Here is a 23,367-nt window from a genome sequence, read left to right as displayed (position 1 = left end):
TTAGATTGAAAACACGAATTTACAGAAACTCTACAAATAACAACAAAACTTGAAAACCCTCTTCAAGAAAATCACGAACAAAAATAGAAGACACCACCACTTGGAACCTACGATATGCTCGGAGTGAGAACCCAGGAGTTGTGGGCTCTGACTATTTTGGTTTAGAGGGATTTTGAGTTTGGAGGAGGAAGAAGATTGAAGAAGATTGAAGAAGAACACTATCATATAAGAAGCTTCTCAATCGTGTAATCAAAGATTACCTATCATATAGACTCTGTGTTTGCCGTAGAGACTAGCTAGGGAAAAATAGAAAATCATTTCATTTATCCCATTTGCCACAAAAACCACTTAACCACCTACTAAGGTGGTTGAAGAGAAAAAATGGATTATTATTAAAAATAATGAATAATATAAATAAATATGATAACAAACTTATCATATTATATTTATAAACTATAGTTTTAATATTGCATCATATACAATATAAACTATAGTTCTTTTTCTCTATTTTATGGCATTTAATATAAATCATATTTATATTAAATTTAACAATTATGAATCTCATTCATAGAAAATATATTTGAATCACATTCAAATTTCTATTCCTCCAATTAAACTATAATGTATCAAATACATTATAACAACTATATCATATAATAATTGAATCAACTTAATTATATTATATATAATTAAATTTCCTCTTATTAATTTAAACAATTCAAATTAACCAAAAAACTGATTCTCAACTAAATCATTTTGAGCTACTAAGGGGACTTTATGAACCTGTAGCTTGAAGCTCCAACGGTACGTGAATAATTAATTAAACTCTTTAATTACATTATCCACCATCCGTTAACTGTCGGGCACTCCACTAAAGATCGACAGTTGAACTCTTCGCACTACATATATATTTTTGTGTCCATTAGATATAACCAATCAACAGTACGATGACCCTTCACAAATTGTTTGTAAGTATAGCTGAGTCAAGTTACCGTTAGGTCCCTGTAGTTACATCTAACTTCTTAAGTACCACTGATCCCTCTAATGAACAATAGATCATAGTCCTACTATGACTAAACCCCTCTCGGGCTAGGAAAGGGTGTGGCGCCACATTGTTTAAGATCCGGAATCAGCCCTTAAGGGAGAAATTTATCTACTTACCCCTACTTCGGGGAAGGAGTGAATTCCAACTTGTGTAGCTGAGTTCCCAACTCTCCAATCAGACGAATCCCCAAAATGGTAGGCTTGTTGAGTCGGCGATCTAGCCACTATCACCCATACAAATCAAAAGATCGCCTTCATAGGCAGGAGTTCACAATTCACTCTGGATTAAGGTCATGTTATCTATGGTCATCCTAGTAAAATGAAAGTCTCTATTATGAACGGTGTTATATAAAGAGACTAAATAGATCTTATACAAACTCCTTTGTATAGAATATCCCCGCCCGCATGTCTAATACATGAATGAACATGATCAGATCATTTGTAGCATTTTACAACATTTGTAACATCTACAAATCGGGTCATACTCGTAATGTCACCAGGATAAGGTATAAGGTACCCAGCCTTATCCATATACTACAGACTATTTAGGTTATCACTTAAACATGATCCATCAGTATGTCTCGATATACATGATTAAGTTACAACGATAACCTTGAATGTTAGTTTATTGGTTTGTGGTTAATGCAACTAAAATATCACATATTTCATAGACAAAGTGAATAAAATATCAAATATTATTAATCACATACAAGTTTGTTCATTTAAGGTTTACAAACTATAGGAGCCTACAAGATTTAGGGTATCAACACCAACGCAATTTCCTTCTTCTCCCTTAAGATTTTAGCATCTTAGCTTAGGATTTACATCTATTTTTGGGTTATAAATGACGGATTGGACTTTTCCTTTTCCTCTTGTCTATGTAACTTCTATCTAATTTTTGGAGCAAGAACCCTATGTTTTTCTTGAGATTTCCGTTCTTTGGATTTAATGTATAATGAATTTATGTTTTCTTGAGTCTTGCTTGATTTTGATATATATTTGTGTGTTGGATTGACGCCTCTATCATGAATGTATGTCTTAGCTAGTTGATTTTGGACTCACGCGTTTCTCTAATGTTCGTATATGCTTAAAATCACCCCGGTAGCAAATAGTTGAATGTGTATGCTATAATCTTGGGTCTTAGGATGCATGCTTGATCTAGGTTCAAGGATAAATCGGTTGATTGAGTTAGGGTTTTCCCATTAATTAATCGACATAATGAAATACTAAATCTTAATGCGCATGTGTTAAGTCTTAATTGATTGCTTTCAAACCCAATTAGGATTTAATGCATGTAGTTTAACTAGGATGCTTTCTTGGTTTGGTCTTAGCTAGTTGTCCACCTTTGTAGAGGCTAACTTGGTCGAGTCAAACGAGAGTTGTGAGCGCATAAATCAATTGCATATCCAATTAACGAATTTTGATGAATGAAATTACATAGGTTCTCTTTTGCTCTTGAAACTAGATAATTCCTATCCTTACTTTACATTTACCCTCGCATTTTATGTTTTACGCTTTTATCTATTTCACACCAATCCCCTCCCTATTTACCGCTTTAATTAGGAAATTAGCTTAATGAAACAAAGCGCGCTTCTATGCAGATCAACTCGGACTTACCACTATTGCTATGTCTTTGTAGTGATAGGAGTAGTTCGGTATTATAAATTTTCTTTTGATTTTTAGTCTTTTGAGAGTGACACCAAAAAGATTTAAATCAGTAGTGCTAGACTACAGAGGCAGTGTAGTGGTGGCGGAGACGGACAATGGCCAAAGAAACTACCACAAATCTAACGTAGTGTTTCTCCTCAATTACAGGCCACAAGATCAAAAAATCTTCAAAAACCTACTCAAACTAAACGGGTGCAAGGTTGCTCCAACGGACACGATCTGTTGCTAAAGTTGAGCCATGAGGAGTTGGAAACTTGAAATCACTCATGGAGTTCCTGTATGACGACTATTTGGCAGAAGAGAAAATGAAGAATCTTTCTTTAAAACCCTAGTTTTGGGTAGAATCTTTTTTTTTTTTTAATAATTTTAATTAATCTTGAATCCTATCTAATAATGAGAAACTAAATCTAAAAAAAATATCCTAAAGAATTTTAAAATTACCATAAATTTACTAAAATGGTGGGAAGACATACCTACTTGATGATGGAAGCTTTGTGAGGACAGAATTGAAAAATTAAATGTGCAGATGGATCCCTACACATCACATTTTGGCCATAAATCATACAATAAAAAAATGAACCATTTTTTCAATTGGATGTTTCGTTTTGGTCATTCTACGTAATTTCTATTTAACCTCGTTTTTCACCCTAAAAATTTTAAGTTTAATCACTATAAATACAAAAGTTGTTTTTTTTTTCCCTTGAAAAGTACAAGTTGTTTTAAAAAAAAAAACTCTATAAATATAAAAAGTTAGAAGCATTGAGTTGTTGCCAAAAAAAAAAAAAAAAAAAACCAACGCTACGCCAACAAATTGTTTCTCATTATTTTTTTTAAAAGTACAGCAAACACTTAATTAAAATCTAATTTTGTGGTCGATTTAAACTAACTTAGTTGATGTGACAGTTGTTATAATTCCAAAATAGACCTGATTTAGTACCTATTATGTTTTCGGTTATTTCTTTCCCTAAATTTTCTCATAAATTTTACATTACGATTCTTATCTTTCTTGAAAAGATTCCTACATTCTTATCTCTTAATCAAATTTTAAAAATAAAAATAAATTCTCGAAAAACTTTCAAAATTTGATTGAATTATTTAAAATATTAGTGAAAAGTGAATAATAATATTTTTAATGAAAATAATGTTCATAAACTCCATTTTAAAAAACTAAAGGATTATCAAACAAAAAACTAGGATATGTTTGGATGTTTGGTGTTCCTATTTTTAAATTCAGTGTAAATTTTGAAAACGACATATTTATGATTTTATTATATCCAAATTTTAAATTTTAAAATGTAAAATTATATTAAACAAAGATAAAAATATTTAAAAAAACAATTCAAATTAGAATCAAATTTCTAAATTTATGATGTGAAAATAGAATTGTAGGCAAAATTGAATTTAAAAAAAATAGAATTTAAGTTTTAAGAAAACAAAAATCAGTGATCAAAGTAGATAATTTAAGGAAGAAAATAATAAAGAAAAACAAGGTGTATTAATTAATTAAATAATCAGGAAGATATTTATTTATTTATTTATAATTAAACAAAAAGCGAAACATTGAATCTAACAAAAGTTGTAAAAATGGGAACCAAAGAAAAAAATTGCCTAAATTTAGCAGAGCGTCTTCCTGACCATCCAATGGCCTTCGCCTTTAAGGTACCACTTACATACAGATTCTCCATTCTTCTCTCTTTGCTTTCACTTCTCTTTGCTTTCTTCTCTCCCATATGCATACTTCGTCGTCTTCTCCTGAATTCTTCACTTCTTCTTCTTCTTCTTCTTCTTCTTCTTCTTCATCTTCTTCTTCTTCTGTTGTTCATCGCCATTCCCTTCAGTTCCCTCTTCAGCAGCGCCTCCGGTTTGTGTTTCTTTCTCTCTGTTTTTCTTTCTCTTTTCTCTGTCCTTCTCTCTTTCTCGTTTTCTCTGCTTCATTTTGTCGTTTCAGCGATTGATACCAATTCCGGCGGCTTATTGCACTATTTTATTTCCAACTGTCCTTTTCAATTCTTTTATTTAATTGATTTAGGTGTATGCTGCTGGTTTTTTCTGGCGGCTTCGTGGCGTCTTCAATTAGGTTATTTTTTGTTGCTTCCCCCCTTTTTCTCTTTTGGGTTTTCTTCTATGAATTGGTGGTGTGTTTTTGTTGATTATCTGTGTTGAATTTTGGATTTCAAGTTCGTGTTTAATTCGTCTGTCTCTCCATTTCTGTCATTGAAGTTGAGAGTTTAATTGTTCTCTTGATTGTTCTTGATTTATCACTGAAATGGGAGGCACTTCATGTTCAGTTGTCTTGTTCCTGTGGTTTCTGGAACTGTGCTATTGTTTCACTGTTTGAGTTTTCTTTGCATGGGTTAGTTTTGTTTGTCGAACGGATAGGAAAGGGAAGGTTATGCTAGGTAACAAATATTTTAGTGATCATAACGGGGTTTAGTCAAATTCATGTGGGCAAATTGAATTTGAAGGAGAGCTAAAGGAAACTGTAGTGTAGATTTTCATTTTCTATAAGTTGAATACGGTAGCAAGGATGCACATTAATTGATTTCTCTTTTTAAGGATTAAGCTTTCATTGAGAAAAATGAAAACATGTGCTAGGGTATTGAAAAAACAAGAAGCTCACAAAAGGAAAGGAGTCCTGAGCTACAAGAAAGGACTCATATCCAAAAGAATGATACCCAAATGATAATTACAAAAAAAGGATGCCCATAAAGACACATTAAATCTCATGCCCTCCCACACCTCCTCTAAAGACCTCTCGACACCACTAAAAATCCTACGGTCCCTCTCAAGCCACACTCCCCACAATATAGCAAACAGCAAGCCTGCTACAAGGCTCTCCGTACCCCTTTATCTCAAAAAGAAGAGTTAATCAGCATCTCCTCAATCACAAAGTGACAATCCTTGTTATACTCCATGGTAACCCAGACAAACTTAAGCAACGACTCTAAAGGGAATAAGAAAACTAGCATCCCCACAAAAGATGATCAAGATCTTCCTCCCCCTGTTTGTAAAAGATGATGAACATTTAGCCAATAGATTAATATTATACATACTGAGTTTAACACATTACAACATTACCTCCCCATTTTCACAGTTTAAAAGCCTAAATTGCAAGTATGTCTGTATCTATTTGGTGGTATAGAAAAGGTAATCGAGTTTAATCTTTCAAATCTGACTAAAATTTATAAATGCTGCATAGTAACTTAACTTTGCCAATTTTATTATGAAAGGGCATTAAAAATGAATGTATTTGTTGTAACAGTCATATAGTATGCTTCAAGAAGCTTCAACAAAACCTGAGGGAGAACTTGAAGTTAGCTTTGGTTATAAATGCAATGGTAACATATATGAAATTCATGATGTTTCTGACAAGTTCGAGATCCAGCCTAGACTTCCAAAGATCAGCAGTTTCTCTTGCTTATCTGGTGCTGCCTTGAGTGCTAATGCAACCCTAGCAAACACAAATATATGCAATGGATTGATAGGAGAAGAAATTCTGCCGACCTGGGATTCTCCTACTTCATTCCGAAAGGTTCCCTCATCACCTACCCTTTCAAGGTTGGATATATTGTCATCGTCTCTGCAGAGTAGTCTGTCAAACTTAAGTTGCAGTCCATCTACCTCAACCTCTGAATATGATTCATACTTGTTGAAATCCATGAGTGCTCCATCCGGAAGTGAAGGTTTTCTTAATGTTAAGGAAGTGCAAGTGGCAGGTGGAGCTGCTGGTGAGGACAGGGTCCAAGCCGTTTGTTCTGAAGAAAATGGATGGCTATTTTGTGCAATTTATGATGGTTTCAATGGAAGAGATGCAGCTGATTTTCTTGCTGGCACATTGTATGAAACCATCGTATTTTATTTTAACCTACTAGATTGGGAAGCTAAGAATGAAACCTCTGACGGTTTGGACATGGACAATTCACATCTTCTTGATGATAGTAGCATCACTCAAGGAAGATTTCCTCCTTTGGGAAATAATAATAAAATTGCTTCAGATATGCACAATGTATTAGAGAACCATTCATATGCCAAAGCAGGAATGACAAACTACCCTCTAAGGTATGGGGTGTTCGATAGCCTCCAGCGTGCTCTTAGTCAAACAGAGAATGATTTTCTGCACATGGTTGAACAGGAAATGGAGGATCGTCCTGATTTAGTTTCTGTTGGGTCATGTGTTTTAGTTGTTCTTCTTCATGGAAAGGATTTGTACACACTAAATTTGGGTGATAGTAGAGCAGTACTAGCTACCCTTGATGAGGGTGCTATGAGAGGGAATGGGGGACTGAAGGCTGTACAGCTCACTGAGAGTCACACTGTGGATAATGAACTTGAAAGAGCACAGTTACAACATGATCATCCTGATGATCCGACAATCATTGTTGGTGGGAAAGTCAAAGGAAAACTGAAGGTGACTCGGGCGTTTGGAGTTGGCTACTTGAAGACGGTAGGCGACAGTTATGGATTGCGTGCCTGTCAGTATGGCCATAATCTCATATAACACGATATCATTTCTCTGTTTGTGCAGTTTATAAAAATTTAATAAATATAATACCGGCACTGTCTTAATATGCTAGTAATGATGCAGGTTGCTCCCGTCAAAAAAAAAAAAACAAAAAACAAAAAACAAAAAAAACAGAACAAAAAGGATGCAGGTTGCTAAATGAAATAGGATTTTTGGTTAGTGACCAAGTCTTCATGCTAACCTATAATACCTGCTTGATATTTACGATAGCTATGCTTTAACCATGTATGTTCTTTATTCGAATCCACCACCCCAACCCATACTTAAGGATTCTATCCTTTTTTTTTTCCCCTGTCACTTCGGATCTCACCTGTCCTTGATAAGTCCATATCATCTCTGGACAGAAAAATCAATATGCATGACCACTTTATTATATATAGGACATGAATTTTCAGGACGAAGTTGATGTGGTATCAATGCTAAAAATGGTATTCATTTCTGAGTGAGCCAGGTAACTTTGTCTGCAGTGCTGGAAATTATTTTAGTCCATCATAAGTTGATATTGTACATTTATTTCCTCTGCAGAAAAAATTTAATGATGCTTTGATGGGTATTCTTCGAGTTCGTAATCTAATAAGCCCTCCCTATATTTCCACTCAACCGGCATTGTCTATCCATAGGATATCAAAATCAGATTGCTTTGTTATAGTTGGAAGTGATGGTTTATTTGACTTTTTTGACAATGAGGAGGCAGTGAACCTTGTCCATTCATATATCTTGAGCAACCCAACTGGTGATCCTGCAAAATTTTTACTGGAGCAGCTTCTATTGAAAGCAGCTGATTGCGCAGGTTAACTCCAAATCGTTTTGTGTGAAATATTTGAATCGTGTGCCAATTTACATTTATGGAAGTAACATTTTACTGTTATTAACTCATCTTTGGTATGATATCGTCATGAATGCACAACTGGAAAAAAAAAGAAAAAAAAAAAGTCAACCTTAAAGCTTACATTTAATGTCATATTTGACCATGGGCTAGAGTGTTGAACTTAGTTATTTATGATGTTCTTAGCAGTTAGCAGAAGTCAACTTTTTAGTTTGTTTTATTGTTAATTTTCCATGATGAAAGTTTCTTATGTATCTAAAGTTAAGCATTCCCTTCAAGTTTTCCACAAAAGATGAATTGTCAATTCCTTGTGAGATGATATAACATTAAAAACTTATGACACATGGCAGAGAAAACGTTGAAGAAATAGGGACCATTGCTATCATTTAATTCCTGACCAAAAGGTTAATACTTCTAGAACAAGTTGAGGTTGGAATTGGAATACCCTTGCTGGTTTTAAATTGTATCCTCTTAGCCGTTCTCACCTAGGATAGTCTTTTGGAGAGATATGTCCTTCAATATTATACAATACTAGTCAGTAGTCATTATTAAAGGATACTGACATTGAGTACAAGTTCAGTGAAAACACTGCTCTTCAATTCTGCCGTTTGGCCGGCTGGAGAAATTTTACTCATGTTATTTTGATTTTCAATTTAATTTAATTTAATTGCTTTTGTTATAATGCTTATTTTTATCATGAGTTTTCTAATATTTTGTGTAGTTATTGAAATCCATACGCCTTTAGTGTTTTATTTTCTTCACATCAACTACATGAAAAGGATTGAAAAATAAGAAAAGAAAAAGGAAACTACTCCATTACGAAGGTACAAAATACGGGGTGTTTTAGTAATTTGCTCAGAAAAAGAACTAATCTTATGCTGATAATCTGAAATTTCAGCTATCTATTTGTATCTATAATTGCTGATGATGAAAGAACTTATGTTTTATAGGTTTTAGCAAAGAAGAATTAATAACCATTCCAGCCGGCAGGAGAAGGAAATATCATGATGATGTAACTGTTATTGTAATCATCCTTGGAACAAATCAGCGCACCACAAGGGCATCTACTAGCATGTAAGCTTAAATTTGGCTGTTTTTGCCTTGCGTTAGCTCATTTTCATTCCATAGTTATGCACTTATATTCTGTGGTGGTAGTTCTCATACTATATGTATCTGAGTGAGAGACAATTGATTTTGGTAGGGTCCTATGTTTCTTTTTCATTGTTTAGCTCAAAATCTGATCAAAGAACCTTTTGTTCTCAAATCAGGTTTTTGTACCTTTACAATAAAATACATTTTAATTATAGCGAAGTCTCCTTATTCTTAGAGATAATTTGCTGGAAGATTGAAGAACGGTTAAAGTTTGGATGTAACCACGAAGGATTGTCTTAGGGCCTATCACTGGAGATTCTAATTACAAAGATCATTGTTCCTTCTCCATTGTGGTCGATCTCTAAGATATGCTATATTACCTTTTCCAATATTAATATGCTTTCTTTAAAATGCAACACGGCATACATTACAAGTGCGATTCTTCACTCAAATTTTTTGAACTTAAAAAAAAAAAAAAAATGCTACTAGCGCACTTCTTGTAGGGTATGTTAATTTGATATATTCACCAAGTTATGGATCCCACAAAGTCATTGGCTGCTAAGAACATTTCCAAGTTCCGGCGTTGATCTTTGTTCACGAGTGATTGTGATGGTTTATATTTCATCTCCCCTGTAAAGTTCGCCTATAAATACCCTTAAATTCTTACAAGGGAGATGGGCAATTCTCTCTTTTCACCAGTAATGGCTAAAATTAAATTCACACTCTAGCTGGTTGGTCCAAGATGCACAAAACGTTAGGTAAAAATGGTCCTTCGAATGCTAATATTGCTACTATTATCGTTTTCTTCTGAATTGCTCGGGTCCAAGATGCTGGAAAAACTCTGGTAATTAAATACTATTTCGACTTTTTCTGCCGTTTTCTCTATTTACTTTGCCAAGTTAGCTTGAAATATGCTAATATCAGATGGGGGTGGTTAGGATTTGAGTGGATAATGGAATGCTAGTGTAAAAGTAACCACAAATGCATAGTGCTGTATGGATATACACAGTTTAGCATAGTGTAGTATAAATTCATTTGTTCTAAATAGGAAAAAGAAATTGTTAAATCAACGAACTCCTTGTCATTGTTTAGAAAAGCTTCTGCAAAACGTTTCACTTGATAGAGAGCACAATAAACCTAATGTTCTTTTAGCCCAAAAATTAGAAGCACCTAACCCACCCCTCCAAACTTTTCTACTTGCTAACCTTCCTGTCATTCTGGATCTCACTCATGTACATTTATACTCATCTTCGCTGTTTTACAACATAAACCAGCACGTCAAATTTATATATTCCCCTTGAGTTGTTATTGCTTGATGTTAGCACATCACATGATGAAACATCCATGGGCATTTTCTTCACTGAAATAATCCAGGTAGGTCTGTGGCTTTGCACGATCCTCATAATTTTCTGTCTGATCATTTGAATATGAAAGTGGAATCAGTGGGACATGGTGAAGAAATTCGGGACCTTTACCTAAATGCGGTGCTTTGTAATTTAACCCCAAAATAGGTGGGGGGAAAAAATAACCCTTTGGGCCCGTGTATACTTGTTGGGCCAGTGGGTGACCATTTCTTAGGCCCACATCTGGTTCCTCATTGACTGGCCCATGCCCATTTTGGGGGTTTGAACCTGATTTATCACTATTGTTATTACCTGGTTGCCCCTTTGTTTTCTTCTTTTCACCACTTTTGTCTGGAGAACAACCGTCATGTCCTGTAGTATTGCCCTTGGAGCCGGATGCCGGCGAGGCCTCCCTGGCCGGAGGCTTTTTGGGAGAGCTTCCAATATTCTTTGACTTCTCATTCTGTTCTTCACGGTTGTTCTTGACAGGGCTGACCTTAAACTCGACCTTCTTTGCTGAAGCTTTATTAGTACCCGAACTTCTTCCATTTTCTTGGTCTTTCCCTTTGTTTGTGTCCAACATCTTGATCAACTGTTTCTCTTTTCCCGCTTGCTTTTCTGGCCAAATTTCTGCATGTTTACCTGCCTTTGCCAACCTCTTGGTCAGAGTCTCAAGACTAACATTACCAGTGACCGTAACTTTCTGTTGGTCCGGGTCAATGTTGGTCGTATAAACACCTACAAGATTAAGAAGGTCATCACTTTCAAAGCTTTAGACTGAGGGCAACTTGTAAAAGTCCCCAAATCCTATGTTTGGCTGGTAAAAAAACTAACATGGAAACAAAAAAAAAAACTGGAACTTTCTTCTTTCGTTCCAACTGATGATGGAGTGGTTTACACTCATAACTATCAGTTAATTTTCTCACATTTGAAACCAAAAACAGTGGAAGTGTTCAATTTGGAATGGTACCATCAATGCTCTGTAGAACTTTCTTAACCTTCCTCTTGCATCCTTCACAGTGAATAGAAACTTTCAAGACCCAAACCTGTAAAGGAAAGAAGGGGGTGAGCTAGGGAATGCCTGAGGAGAAGAAGAAAAAGAAAGTTGAAAAATTGGTAAGGAAGAGGATGCATTTTTACCTGTGCTTTGAGAGGTTGCGAGGCTGCTGCTTCAGAACATACCACAGCCATTGGAGGTAAAAGTCCAAGTTCAGAAAGAGATGAAAAATCACCAAAAATCTTCTGGTTCAGAAAGAGAGATTGAAAGTGAAACTATAGAGTCAAGGAGCCATTATTCTCCATGGCTTTGCTAATATACATAAGAAGAAGGGAGTTCGAAAAGAGAAGTGGTCTATCAAGAAAATGACAAAAGAGTAGCAGCTTTCCTAGCTTTCTCCCGTAATTATAGTGGAATTTAAAAGCAGGCTGCCAGGTTTCACTCTCTCCCAACAAATATCCTGGAAACTCTAAAACTCCCTTTAACAATTTAAAATCATCATGCATTAAATGGTCTTTTTAATTAGCTGAACTACCCCCTCTTTAATCTAGATTGACCCCATTATTTAATCTTCTTTTGTAGCACATTTCAAGATTTATTGTTCTTTTTCTCTTTCCACCCAATGTATAATACTATAATTATCTTCTCCCAATTCATGACCCCTACATTCATAATCACAGCTCGCCTTTTCAAATTTGCTTTGCTGCAACCTTTCCTCTTCTATTTGACTCATTAATGACGAATGGTTACTAGGTTTTATGAATACCAAGATTTGTCCAATGAGGGTTTTCCTTGTGTGGAAATTGAGAAATCTTTGCCACAGGCATCTAAGATTTCTTTCCTTCTACATTTTTATTAGGTTTTGATAGGGATTTTGGTTTTCAAATTAGGTTCCTTGTACTTTATAGCCTACTTCCTACTATTTTATTTATATAAAAAAAATCCAAATATTAGATGCTATGAAAAGCTGTTCTTATCAAATAACTTGTGTTCAGATTTTGAAAAAGAATGAGATTTCAAATGGGAATCCAAGCAAAGAGATTCAAAATAAACAAAGTAAACTTTAAAAATCGGAAAGTGTCAGTATTTAACCTTATACATAAAACTTGTTTTGAATAACTTTTATAGTGCTTAAGACAGAGCTTTTAAGCATTTATAAAGTCAATTTGACAACACCTATAGTAAGTGTATGTGGTGTTAAATTGAGTTATGAAGTTTGAAGTTAATATGTTGAAGTTAGTAAGAGTGCAAGTTGTTTAGTCATAGTTTTTCAATAAATCTACAAACTGCAACAGTAAATATTATTAAAGTTAGTGGAGTTGAATTATTTAAGACTGATTATCCAAAGCCACTAAATCTACCAAAGAAGATGGTTAAAATTATACTATGAGAAATTATTAGATGAGTCGTCAGAACAAGTAGCTACCAGTCCTAGTATAACTAATAAATGACCAGTCAAAAATAAATTGGTTGGCTCCTCTCTCCATCTCTCTCTTATGAGTTATGCATTGAATGACCCACGTAATGTGAGCTGGTTAAAACCCCATTGTTCTGTTCTTTCTGTAAACAAGAAAAGGGCCATTTCCTTTAGGTAGACGTGCGGCCAAGGCCAAGGCATCATCTCTGAGTAAAGGCAAACGTAGTTAAGATGACAACTTGATACAGACAGCCACACGGTAAGTAAGTTTATAAATTTTCAAATAAGAGAAGAGAGAGCAGACTCCCAATTTCCCACGCAACATTATAATTTTTTGATTGACAGAGAGAAGTGAAGGTAAAAGGACAACACAATTAACAATGTAGATGAAAACAGCAATCACTCTTTGCCCTTTTCTCTGTGTTGTAGCAGTTCCAAGTCTTGTTTGACATTAAAGTGGTAGGTGTTCTCTCATTATCTTATATCTTATTCTTATGTACCCAACCATATTTTACTTCTTCCCTTCCCTTTCACTATCTCTCAGCTCCCAACTTCCTTCCTTCTATTGGATTTTGGTATATAGTTTTGTATTACAGAGCTTGGTAGTCCAAATTTATGGTGTCTATGTTTGAATTTTTTGAGGTGAAATGGGTTTCAAAAGTATTTTATGTTGGCTTGTATTTGGTTATGTAGGTTTGTAATTTGTTAAAAAGTATATAGCTTCAGAGATGGACTTTATAAATTTAATTTTCTATAATTTGGATTTACATAGCTTTGTCCTAATAGCTAACCGTAAGTAGATCATGGACAACATCTATCTTTGTACATCTTACCAAATTATTCAATTGAAACTTGTCATGTGGCACATTTTTCTTACCATTTTTTTTTTTTGAAATATTTTAATTTTTGTGTGCCATGATAATAGAATGCATAAAGATGAATGTATCTTGAAATGCACCAAAGTATTGCTCTTATATATAAAGAGGTTTTAGTTCCAACTACGACTTGTGAAACTATAAACATGAACTAAATACTTCAATAATTATAATCAATCTAATCTAAAGTATGGTTAAGACATAAATGTCTTTGATTAAGAAGTCGGTTTCAAATTGTTCCACTTTCATTTGTTGTTGAGCTCTAAAAAACAATGGACAAAATATTGATTAAGATAACTAATAGTCGATCTATGGTTTGAACCTTTGTGAATTTTGTTACCATATTTTTGGATCAACTAGTAGATAACTATAGGTATAGGTGAGGGATTTGAACCTCTTAACCGAGATTGATAGTACAAATTTATGTCAGTTGAACAATGTTTCTGTTAACTAAACTATTGTTACACAATGTTTTTATTAAACTATTGTTACGTTTAGGCCTGGAAATATATTTCTCATATTATTATTTTAAATTTATAGTTTTCAATTAAATAATTTAAAATAAATGTATTGTTTATATAAGAAAAGAAAATAGAAATAGAAGCTATAAAATTAAAAAAGAAATTGATATTGTCAATAATTTATTAAAAAAGAAAGAAAGAAAAACACTGTTATTTTAGGTCATGAAACACATTTCTCACATTTTTATTTTTAACTATCAATTTTCAATTGATTAATTGAAAATAAGTGAGACTCTGCATATGAGAAAATAAAATGAAAGAGAAAAACAAATGTTATTAACTACAAATGAAATATTGATATTATCTATCTTAAAATCACTTCCGGGAATATATTAAATTAATTGAATTATATATTATACAATATATATCAATTTTTTTATATTTTAATGATTCAAAATTAATTTTGACGATATAAAAAACTCATTTAAAAGTGTAAAGTTAGATATTAAACTGATTCTGAATTATTAAAAATATGTTTTGGAATGATTTTAAAAAGTAATTCAACTATTTTAAAATTTATTTGAAAAAGTAAAAAAAAAAAAAATCGAAAAAGTAATATATATATTTCAAAATCACTTAAAAAAAATACTTAATATATAATAAATATCAATATATAAATAAAATAAACTAATAAAGGAAATAAATAGGAGACTCTTGAGTTGCCAAATTTGTTAGTTGAGAAAAGAATAATTGAGATTTTACATTATGAGAATTAATTGATTCCACCAACCCTATTTCGGAAAATGAAAATTCATATGGTTGGAAAATAAAATTAATAATGTTGATGAGCGTGTGAAGTTAAGTACACTTCAAAATTAATAATGCTTCATTAATAAGAAAAACATATCAAAACGTACAATAATGTACAAAGTTCAATTATTTTGCCATCTTTCTTACCCCACCGTAATTTATTTTTTTTTAAATCCTATTTTGGTCCCTAAATTTTGATTATTATTTTATTTTGATTTTTAAACTTTAAAAAGCGTTCATTCTAATCCTTAAACTTTTAAAAAATATTTACTTTGGTTACTGCTATTAAGATTATGTTAACTCTTAAGCATGATAGTGAAGTGATTTGTATTTTTTGATAATTAGACTGCAAAATAAGTTACCTATGCTAAAAAAATCTAGGGTTTCAATTATGAGTTTGATGGTAAAATAAATTTCTATAGGAGATCTTAAAAATCATTTTGCGTCCAAGATGTAGGCTATTCATCATTTTGCCACGTTGGTTGTTAGTGTTTCACTTCACCTTCATCTTACTCAATCCATGTTAGATGCAATTTCATCCTTAAACAGAATTCATCTTTAAAAAGTTAACATAATCTTAACAGTAACACCAAAACAAACACTTTTTAAATGTTCAAGGACTAAGATAGACGTTTTTGAAATTCAGAGGCCAAAATAGGATAAAACTCAAAGTTCATTAGCCAAAATAGAATTTAAACATTTTTCTTAAATATAATAATCATCGACACATATTATATATGAGTTAACGGTTAATGTTTGCTTTGTCAACCTGCACATTCAATTACTAAAATTTGAATGAGAGAAAAAAAAAACATATTTTTGTCTATGAGATTTAAACTTAGTTTTGATTTGATATTTGAAGTTTCAATTTGATATATGGTCTTGGTGAGTTTTCAAAACTGGTGTATCTGCTCTTTGAGTTTAGTTTTTAATTGGTTAGTGAATTTTTTAGTTTATTTTTAATTAGTATTAATTTTATTTAATACTGATTTAGTTCATGTACTTTCAACTTGAAGTTCATTTTTTAAATTGTATTGTCTCGCATAGAATACTCAAATAAATATGGATTTAGTCTCTTTGAAATTACAAATTTTCTCTTAAAAAATCTAAATATAAACTCAATAAGAGGTGTTCTCATTGAGGACTAAGGTCGAACATGGAGACTTTCTTATGACTCAACTCATTAAATAATGGTTTCCTACTCAATTTCACATGTTAAGTTGTCAATAAATCTTGGAGTGTGTTCTATAAACTGCAGAAACATAAAAGAACAGTAAATAAAAGATTCCAAGAGTGAAGGATGAGTGTATGGCATGCATAGAGAGAAGCAGTGCAAAATGTAAAGAGACCGTAGATAAGAGAAATGGGGTTGAGATGAGTAACACTACAACAAAACTGAGAATTCAAGATATTTAACGATTGGCAGATTTAAAATTCATGACAGTTATTTTCAGTTACTGTATCGCCTGTAAATGTATGCACATCAACGATATTTTTTGAAAAATGTCGTAATTGGTCTTCTCATGACAATAAATAAGTATCAACGTTGAATAATTATTTACAATTATAAACTGTCATTATCAAATATATTATGATAGATTATTATTATCATCAATTGATTAAAGTTTGAGTATTTTCTATAACGTTATGGATATTGACGACAATTATAAAATGTCAAAAAAGAATATATAGTGACTTTTTTTTTTGGTAAGAATATATGAACCATGACACTTGATTATCAAAACAATGACACCTATTTTACGTCAACAAATGTTCTATCACGGCACATTTTTATTATCACATAGTTTCATATTTATGACACTTTTATATTGTCCATAAAATACATGGTTTGATAGTTTATTATTTCTTTGAATCTTGTCATTGCACACATGATTTCCATAATCAACTAATCTTATTTTAACACAAAATTGATACAAACATAAATAACTTTCATATATAAGAATAAAGTGGACAAGTCTTTATAGAGAAACTAAATACGACGAACTATCGAATGTCTCCGAAGGGACAAATATAAACAAACTAATAACCAAACTTGGCAAAATTTTTACAAAAAAACTAAATACAACCAGATATTGCCACGAATAACTACATTACAACAAGTCTTGTCACTAACCAAACATCATCAAACACTTGCTTGGTAGCTTCACCACTTCACTGGGTTCGTGCAAGACCTAGTAAAAAACACAACATTAAACTTTAATTCAACACTGTGAATCAATCCCAAACTATAACAAAGAATTTTCAAGAGTTATAAAGTAGGTTCAATATTTAAAAAGATTCAAAATGATCTAAGTGAAGCTTGAGCACCAAAATTTTTTTTAAAAAAAAAAAATCTTAAATCTTAATTCAAATACTATGTATCAATCCTGAACTACAAGGAGAGAGTAAGAGCTCTTAGAATATGTTGGGTCATATTCTCAACCACATATTCTAGGATTTTTTTTTTAATTAAAAGGTTCAAAGCATTAACTTTTCTTACACAATTAGTTCTTAAGATATTGATATCCATATAATCTAAGTACCAAATGAAGTTTTTAATTCAAGAATCAAACCTCAAGGATTGAATCATTCACTTTCTCAATTGCATATGACATTGTCACATTGTACTGCCTTCTTAACGGTCTGTTATGGTTGCAAGATCTATTTGTACTATATATTCATAAATAAAAGCAAATAATGGGAAAATATGTAGAACACTATATAATTAGCATCATTGAAGCACAGATATTTCATGTGAAGCAAAGAATCAATATCGGACACGTATCGGACCGATACTTCTCAAATATGTATCTGACATGCGATTTGATGTATTTATTTCTATGTGTACTTTTTTTTCAAGAAAAAAGACAAGTAACTGATCTAATCTTTCCCAATCTAAAATTAGGCAACCTATTTAAAAAACTCACTACTCGAGTCCAAAACTAAAAGGAAAAAAAAAAAAGATCAAATCCTAAACTAGAATCATCTAATCTCCATCTTCACATTTGAATCCCCACAAAGTTCACCAAAATATAAACCATTTGGATATCTTCAACAATAATTTCTTCGTTTATCTTCATACTTCTCTCTCTAATCTTCTTTTTCTTCTTCTTCGTTGCAATATGAGTCACTTTTCTATTGCATTTTATTAACTATTGTACTTCAACATCTTAGATGTTGTTTTTTTTGTATTGTATTTCAGTGTTTGTATTCTATTTTGTGCTATTGTTATTTACTTGTATGCTAAATTTATTTATATCCTAGGTTTTTTTAAAGAAAAAAATGTATCTTCAATGTATCAGCATCCTCGTTTTTTAGAAATATATATATTAAAAAATAAAAAAAAAATGACGCATCCTTAGACGTATCCGTATCTTAGTTTTTTAGAAATTGACGAATCATCACATTCAATCGTATCCGTATCTTGTAGCTGTATATGTGTCTATGCTTTATAGATTAGCATTCCATATAAATGAAAATAGAGAGGGAGTGGAATGAGAACCTTAAGAAGTAAATTAACTAATGGATAGATTCAATCCTAGATTCCATTTAGAGTTTCTAACATTTTTTGGATGTACCTTCCCAATTTTTTCCTACAACATTACTATGCAATAAAAGTAATACGTTGTGAAAAATAAAGAACATGAATATTTAGCACCTAATACAATTATTCCACAAACATATTCAAATATGTAGATAGCCCTTTCAAAATAATATATTAAAAGATGTGTATGCAACAAATTCAAGTCCTAGTAGTATGACTCATACAAGCAAACTAATGTATATGCATTATGTAAGTTTAGTATAAGTGTGGTTAAAATAATGAATGTAACTGTGAAAACGTTTGATTTTGTGAGCCACGGAGAGAAAGGTGTGAAAGGGGGGAGCCATGAACAAGAGGGACGAAGAGAGAATAGAAGGCTCGGGGTTTTGTTTTTCTTTCCCTTTACTTTTCTTTAGTCTTTTCCTACAAAAAACAAACGTAGATCATGACATTTTTTTTTCACTCTCCTCTCAATCTGTACACAACCATGTGTCATGGAAGCCTAGTTTTATTGTAGTAAACATTAATCCTTTGAACATACTTCCAAGTTTCCATTTCATGTTCATAACCATAACCATAAAAATACTCCATTGACTTAACCACATATATCATATTTCTGTAATTCATGTTTTAGGTTATTCAAATTCTACTTTTAAAATGTTCATTTTAGTTTTTGTATTTTCAATTTTTGATCACTTTCGTTCCTATACTTTTAAAATATGTATTTTGGTTTGTCCTTTTAAAAAGTGATCATTTTATCCCTTTTCCCTATGACCATTTGCAAATATAGCAATCGGACCTAAAGTATTAATAGATATAACGTAATGAAAAATAATTTGTAAATATAACAAAATTTAGACTAAGCTCTTAGAGTCTATCATTGATAGAATATATCGTTGATAGGAGTCTATCAAGCGATAAAGTCAATCATTAATAAATTTTGCTATATTTGAAATTTTTTAAAAGTGTGGCTATACATTTAATTATTACCCCCATTTTTTATCTTCTTTTTCTTTTATTGAACTTTTAGCATGAAATTTTACTCATTAAATTTCTCAAAACATAACCACAAATTTGTATTAAAGAGTTACAATTACACCCCCAAATATGGTGATAGTTGCAATTACACTCTTAAGCTTTAAATTATGAAAGTTATGCCCTCAAACTTATCTAGTGTTAAAATTGGATCCTCAAAATTATAATGGTTGTAAAAATTGGATTTCTAATGATAAATATTGAACCCTCAAACTTATATAATTGTTATAATTTTTTTATAATTGTGTGAGTTTGACACTTGTATAATTGCAACTATCACCATATTTAAGGCAATTTTTACGATTTGCCCTTTCAATTTTGGCTTCTAAAGTCTTATCGCCTTCAGCCAACTTATGTAAATTTACACATGTTTTACATCCATATGCTAATACACATATCTAAAAATCACATTTGGTTATCATTTGAATATTAGTTTGTGAAAATTAAACTTTTGAACACTACTTCCACTCATAAGTTACTATGTTTTATATACCTTCTACTTATATTTTAAAATCTCAAGTCAAGTCTTGAAAACTTGAAGTAGTTTTTGTTTCTAAAATTTGATTAGAAAATTCAAGTACTTTTGTAAATTAAAAGTTCAGAGACCTATTAAACACTCTTGAAAGTTCAAAAACCTATTGGACATAAACCTCAATATTCATCGACTAGATGTGTATTTTAACCAACTTTACTTTTTCCCTTACTGAAAATTCCCATTCAATTGGATTAGCAACCACAACTAAAACAGTTCAAGTTTCATTGAGTTATTGGATTTTTATTTTGAACATTAAGCCTACAAAAACTACTTCCATCCATTGCTTTCTATATTTTGTTGTCTACACTTTAAGAGTGCTTTCAAAGTATAGTCAAACTTTGAAAACTAAAAAAATAGTTTTTAAAAAAATTATTTTCGGTTTTACAAATTGGCTAAGAATTCAAATGTTCAAATATGGCATGAAAATTATGAGTAAGAAATTATGAAGAAAACAAACACAATTTTCCAAAAACCAAAAATCAGAAACCAAATTAGTTGCCATACGGAGTATTCATCGTAGTACTGAAAAGCTCCCCAGCATAGTACCAAAAAACTCCATAGTTATTTAGAGAAAGAGAGAGACATAACCAGAGAGCTCTAAGGGCAGAGGTCTCATAGAACCTCAATGGGAAATATTGAGAAAAACCCCATCATTACAAAGATTGAAATTTAAATAGAGCATGATGCAAAACAGAAAATTGTGGAAATCCATCGCCTAGAGAGGGCTGCTAATGTTTAACTTATCATGCAACGGAAAAAGACTTATAACGTACATGCTAAAACTGCCACTTAGTTTTCAGCTTCATTCCCCTTTTCCTCTGTTAAGCCATCCTTCTTCGCCTTGTCTGCGTCTTCCTTGTCGCTGCTTTCCACTGGATGTTGATGTTGAATCTCGTTACTCTCCACAGAAACATCCTGAAGCTGCCAAGATGTAAGTTACTTCAATATTGGTTGACGTATACGGTGGGATGGGATGGGTTGGGTTGGTGTTTTGAGGAAATTCGTTTGCTTATTCGAGTATGAAGGTCGTTACTCGTTAGAAAAAGAACTTACACCCAAGTTCCTCAGGCTAGTAGTCACATCTTCTTGTTGCTGCTGAAGGGTAGTCCTTAGTTCTTGGAATTCCTGCTTTCATGTTACAAACTTATTGATCTTCCAAATAGCATCAGAAAGTTTAAAAAAAGCATATTCAATCTGTGACGCATTGCTTGCTTACCGTGCGAAGGTGCTCTACTTCAACATTAAGTGATTTCTTGAGTTCAGATAGTTCCTGTATGAGGCATTGAAGATATGTGTCAAGTGCTGTCAGAATATACAGATAAAATTGAAAGAAGGGGTAGAGGGGAGCACCTACGACCGATGAAAGGAAAAATTAAATTATCTTGAGTAACCTATCCTAGTTCATATTTTTCTTCTAAACCAAGGTATTGAGAAATTGAATATCCTCCAGTGGAAACATTAGCAGACTTGAGTTGAGATCTCTTTGAACTACCAAGAATCAGTTAACCAACGTCATATCTAGCTTACAGTCAGTATGAGCCACAAGATCTGATTACAGTAGGCCTCTAGGGATAACCAACTGGTTTATGGATCATGTTGACCCATTGAAGGAAACTCAAACCCAAATATTGTAGAACATGGTATGCTGGCTGATGGAGATACATTTAAGAAATATGTGTGAATACATAGAAGAAAATGAAGAAGATAACAACCAATATAAAATTCACTATTATTCACTTACACTGCGGTAGGTATTAACTTGCGTGTCAAGCTTTGACCTCCAATTCTGGAGATCCTGAAACAGTCGAACACAGGGAAAGTTTACAAAATCAGAGGGCAGAAACAACTAAAAATGAGCAAGGGTATCCAACTTAATCAGGCTCACAGCTAGGACATTGTAAATCTAGAGTTCACCTGCTTAAGAGATTGAATTCTATTAAGCAGCTCTGACCTTGATTCATTCAATTCCTGAGAACAAACATGTCAAATCTCAGAAGATCGGAGTTACATTGCAGCTATCTCGAAGGACTTTTGAAACAACGGTAATATATGGACCCAAAAGCTTAACCTAATAGCTTAATGTATATATTTTTTTATATATGTTCTTAGCACTCCTCCCCATTTCTAGATTTGAAAATTAGGAGATAACACTACAAATAGCCAATTATATGCAACGGAAATGAAAATGATGCTAGTTTGTACTTATTACTTCCTATTTGATACCATGTTAATTATTAAAACTACAACAGGGACCCAAGAACCCAAAAATCACTTATATACATTCTTAACACTCTTTAGCTATTAACTATCTGAAAAGTCTCAAACACATACATCACAGAAGCCAATAATGAAAAATTTAGTTCTCAACTATCCTACAGTGGAAGTCCATAATCTCAAAATCGTAAGCAACAGCAAAATTCAGAAATCAAAGTTAATGGACTGGAGAATAAAAAAGGCATGATGAGAAAAGAATACCGTAATTTTGGACCCAATGGGGGTTAGATTCTCCTTTTTCTGTGAACAAAGAGGGGAACAGAAACAACAACGTTAGATAGAAACAAATGGGGGAGAAGTAGAAAATGAAAAGGAAGAAAGAGAAGGGAACTCACTGCTGAGAGAGGAGCAGAGGAAGGAGTGGAAGAATCGGCGTCCGCCATAGAAGCAGGGATCGAATCAGAAAGTGGTGAATTGCAAATTAGGGTTGAGAAATGAGAAGGGGTTGGTTGAAATCGAAATTCAAAAATGATTAGGGGAAAGAGAAAAGAAGAAAAATAAGAGAGTGAGATGGCCGATGGGGACGAGTTTGTCGAAGATTTGAATTTTGAACCAAAACCCAACGCCTTCACTTACCACTTTGTTCAGTCCTCTCCTCTTGGTTGAACTGTACGGAAAAAGATGGAGCTTCCCCCCTCCCTCCTCTCTCCCTCTTAATTTTATTTTTTTATTCAACCATCAACCTTTTATTATTATTATTGAGGGAGGGTTTAGGGGTGTACATTGATCGGTCGGTATCAGTTCTGGGAGAAAACCAACCAAAAAAATAGTGTGAAATTCGTCCGACATCGGTTGGTCGGTTTGGTTTTTTTTTTTTTTTTTTTTAAGAAGAGCCAAGGTAGGAAATATGAATTGGTACAATGTTATTGTTAGATTAATAAAATTAGCAACTTTTCTAATTTTAAAACAATCCTTTTCTATGAA

General features: G+C 32.6%; 3 protein-coding genes across 15 annotated transcripts; 1 reads left to right on the top strand and 2 right to left on the bottom strand.

Moving 5' to 3' along the window:
• Positions 1–4,243: 4,243 nt before the first annotated feature.
• Positions 4,244–13,572, top strand: LOC120073713 (Protein phosphatase 2C family protein). 12 transcript variants are annotated; one of them, XM_039026568.2, is made up of 7 exons: positions 4,291–4,371; positions 4,742–4,789; positions 5,975–7,156; positions 7,760–8,024; positions 9,011–9,134; positions 13,064–13,168; positions 13,255–13,572. In XM_039026568.2, exons 3-6 carry the CDS (start codon positions 5,984–5,986, stop codon positions 13,137–13,139), a joined length of 1,638 nt encoding a protein of 545 aa, XP_038882496.1. In that variant the 5' UTR covers positions 4,291–4,371; positions 4,742–4,789; positions 5,975–5,983; the 3' UTR covers positions 13,140–13,168; positions 13,255–13,572. The 12 variants fall into 12 exon arrangements, 9 of the variants coding, with proteins under 9 accessions (XP_038882443.1, XP_038882459.1, XP_038882452.1 ...); XR_016524881.1 differs by having other exon boundaries at positions 4,292–4,371; positions 13,084–13,168; XM_039026560.2 differs by having other exon boundaries at positions 4,353–4,573.
• On the bottom strand, positions 10,217–11,777 carry LOC120073749 (uncharacterized). The gene is made up of 3 exons (XM_039026580.2): positions 11,636–11,777; positions 11,466–11,541; positions 10,217–11,233 (listed from the first exon to the last, which is right to left on the bottom strand). Exons 1-3 carry the CDS (start codon positions 11,684–11,686, stop codon positions 10,479–10,481), a joined length of 882 nt encoding a protein of 293 aa, XP_038882508.1. The 5' UTR covers positions 11,687–11,777; the 3' UTR covers positions 10,217–10,478.
• Positions 13,573–20,630: 7,058 nt separating the features above from the next.
• Positions 20,631–23,133, bottom strand: LOC120070957 (uveal autoantigen with coiled-coil/ankyrin). Of its 2 annotated transcripts, none has more exons than XM_039022896.2 (7): positions 22,779–23,133; positions 22,645–22,683; positions 22,084–22,137; positions 21,911–21,964; positions 21,386–21,439; positions 21,223–21,294; positions 20,631–21,090 (listed from the first exon to the last, which is right to left on the bottom strand). In XM_039022896.2, the coding sequence occupies exons 1-7, from the start codon at positions 22,824–22,826 to the stop codon at positions 20,959–20,961; spliced, it is 453 nt and encodes a 150-aa protein (XP_038878824.1). In that variant the 5' UTR covers positions 22,827–23,133; the 3' UTR covers positions 20,631–20,958. The 2 variants fall into 2 exon arrangements, with proteins under 2 accessions (XP_038878824.1, XP_038878834.1); XM_039022906.2 differs by having other exon boundaries at positions 20,631–21,084; positions 22,779–23,104.
• Between the last annotated feature and the right edge of the window lie 234 nt (positions 23,134–23,367).

This window comes from Benincasa hispida, chromosome 1 (assembly GCF_027475165.1).
Source record: "Benincasa hispida cultivar pf3 chromosome 1, pf3_genome.v1.1, whole genome shotgun sequence".
Classification (NCBI taxonomy): Eukaryota; Viridiplantae; Streptophyta; class Magnoliopsida; order Cucurbitales; family Cucurbitaceae; genus Benincasa; species Benincasa hispida.
The sequence above is the reverse complement of the archived record's forward strand: the minus strand, read 5'-3'. Positions and strand labels throughout refer to the sequence as shown.

Excerpts from the sequence above, each read along its gene's own strand:
- LOC120073713 (XM_039026515.2), top strand. The coding sequence starts at position 4,297 with ATGGGAACCAAAGAAAAAAATTGCCTAAATTTAGCAGAGCGTCTTCCT. Across the intron at positions 7,157-7,759 it reads GAGTTGGCTACTTGAAGACG|AAAAAATTTAATGATGCTTT; the intron begins GTAGGCGACAGT and ends TTTCCTCTGCAG. Across the intron at positions 9,135-13,063 it reads ACAAGGGCATCTACTAGCAT|AAAAGGGCCATTTCCTTTAG; the intron begins GTAAGCTTAAAT and ends TCTGTAAACAAG.
- LOC120073749 (XM_039026580.2), bottom strand. The coding sequence starts at position 11,686 with ATGGCTGTGGTATGTTCTGAAGCAGCAGCCTCGCAACCTCTCAAAGCA. Across the intron at positions 11,542-11,635 it reads CGCAACCTCTCAAAGCACAG|GTTTGGGTCTTGAAAGTTTC; the intron begins GTAAAAATGCAT and ends TTTCCTTTACAG. Across the intron at positions 11,234-11,465 it reads AGTTCTACAGAGCATTGATG|GTGTTTATACGACCAACATT; the intron begins GTACCATTCCAA and ends TTAATCTTGTAG.
- LOC120070957 (XM_039022896.2), bottom strand. The coding sequence starts at position 22,826 with ATGGCGGACGCCGATTCTTCCACTCCTTCCTCTGCTCCTCTCTCAGCA. Across the intron at positions 21,440-21,910 it reads AAGTTAATACCTACCGCAGT|GAACTATCTGAACTCAAGAA; the intron begins GTAAGTGAATAA and ends TGCCTCATACAG. Across the intron at positions 21,091-21,222 it reads CTAGCCTGAGGAACTTGGGT|CTTCAGGATGTTTCTGTGGA; the intron begins GTAAGTTCTTTT and ends ACATCTTGGCAG.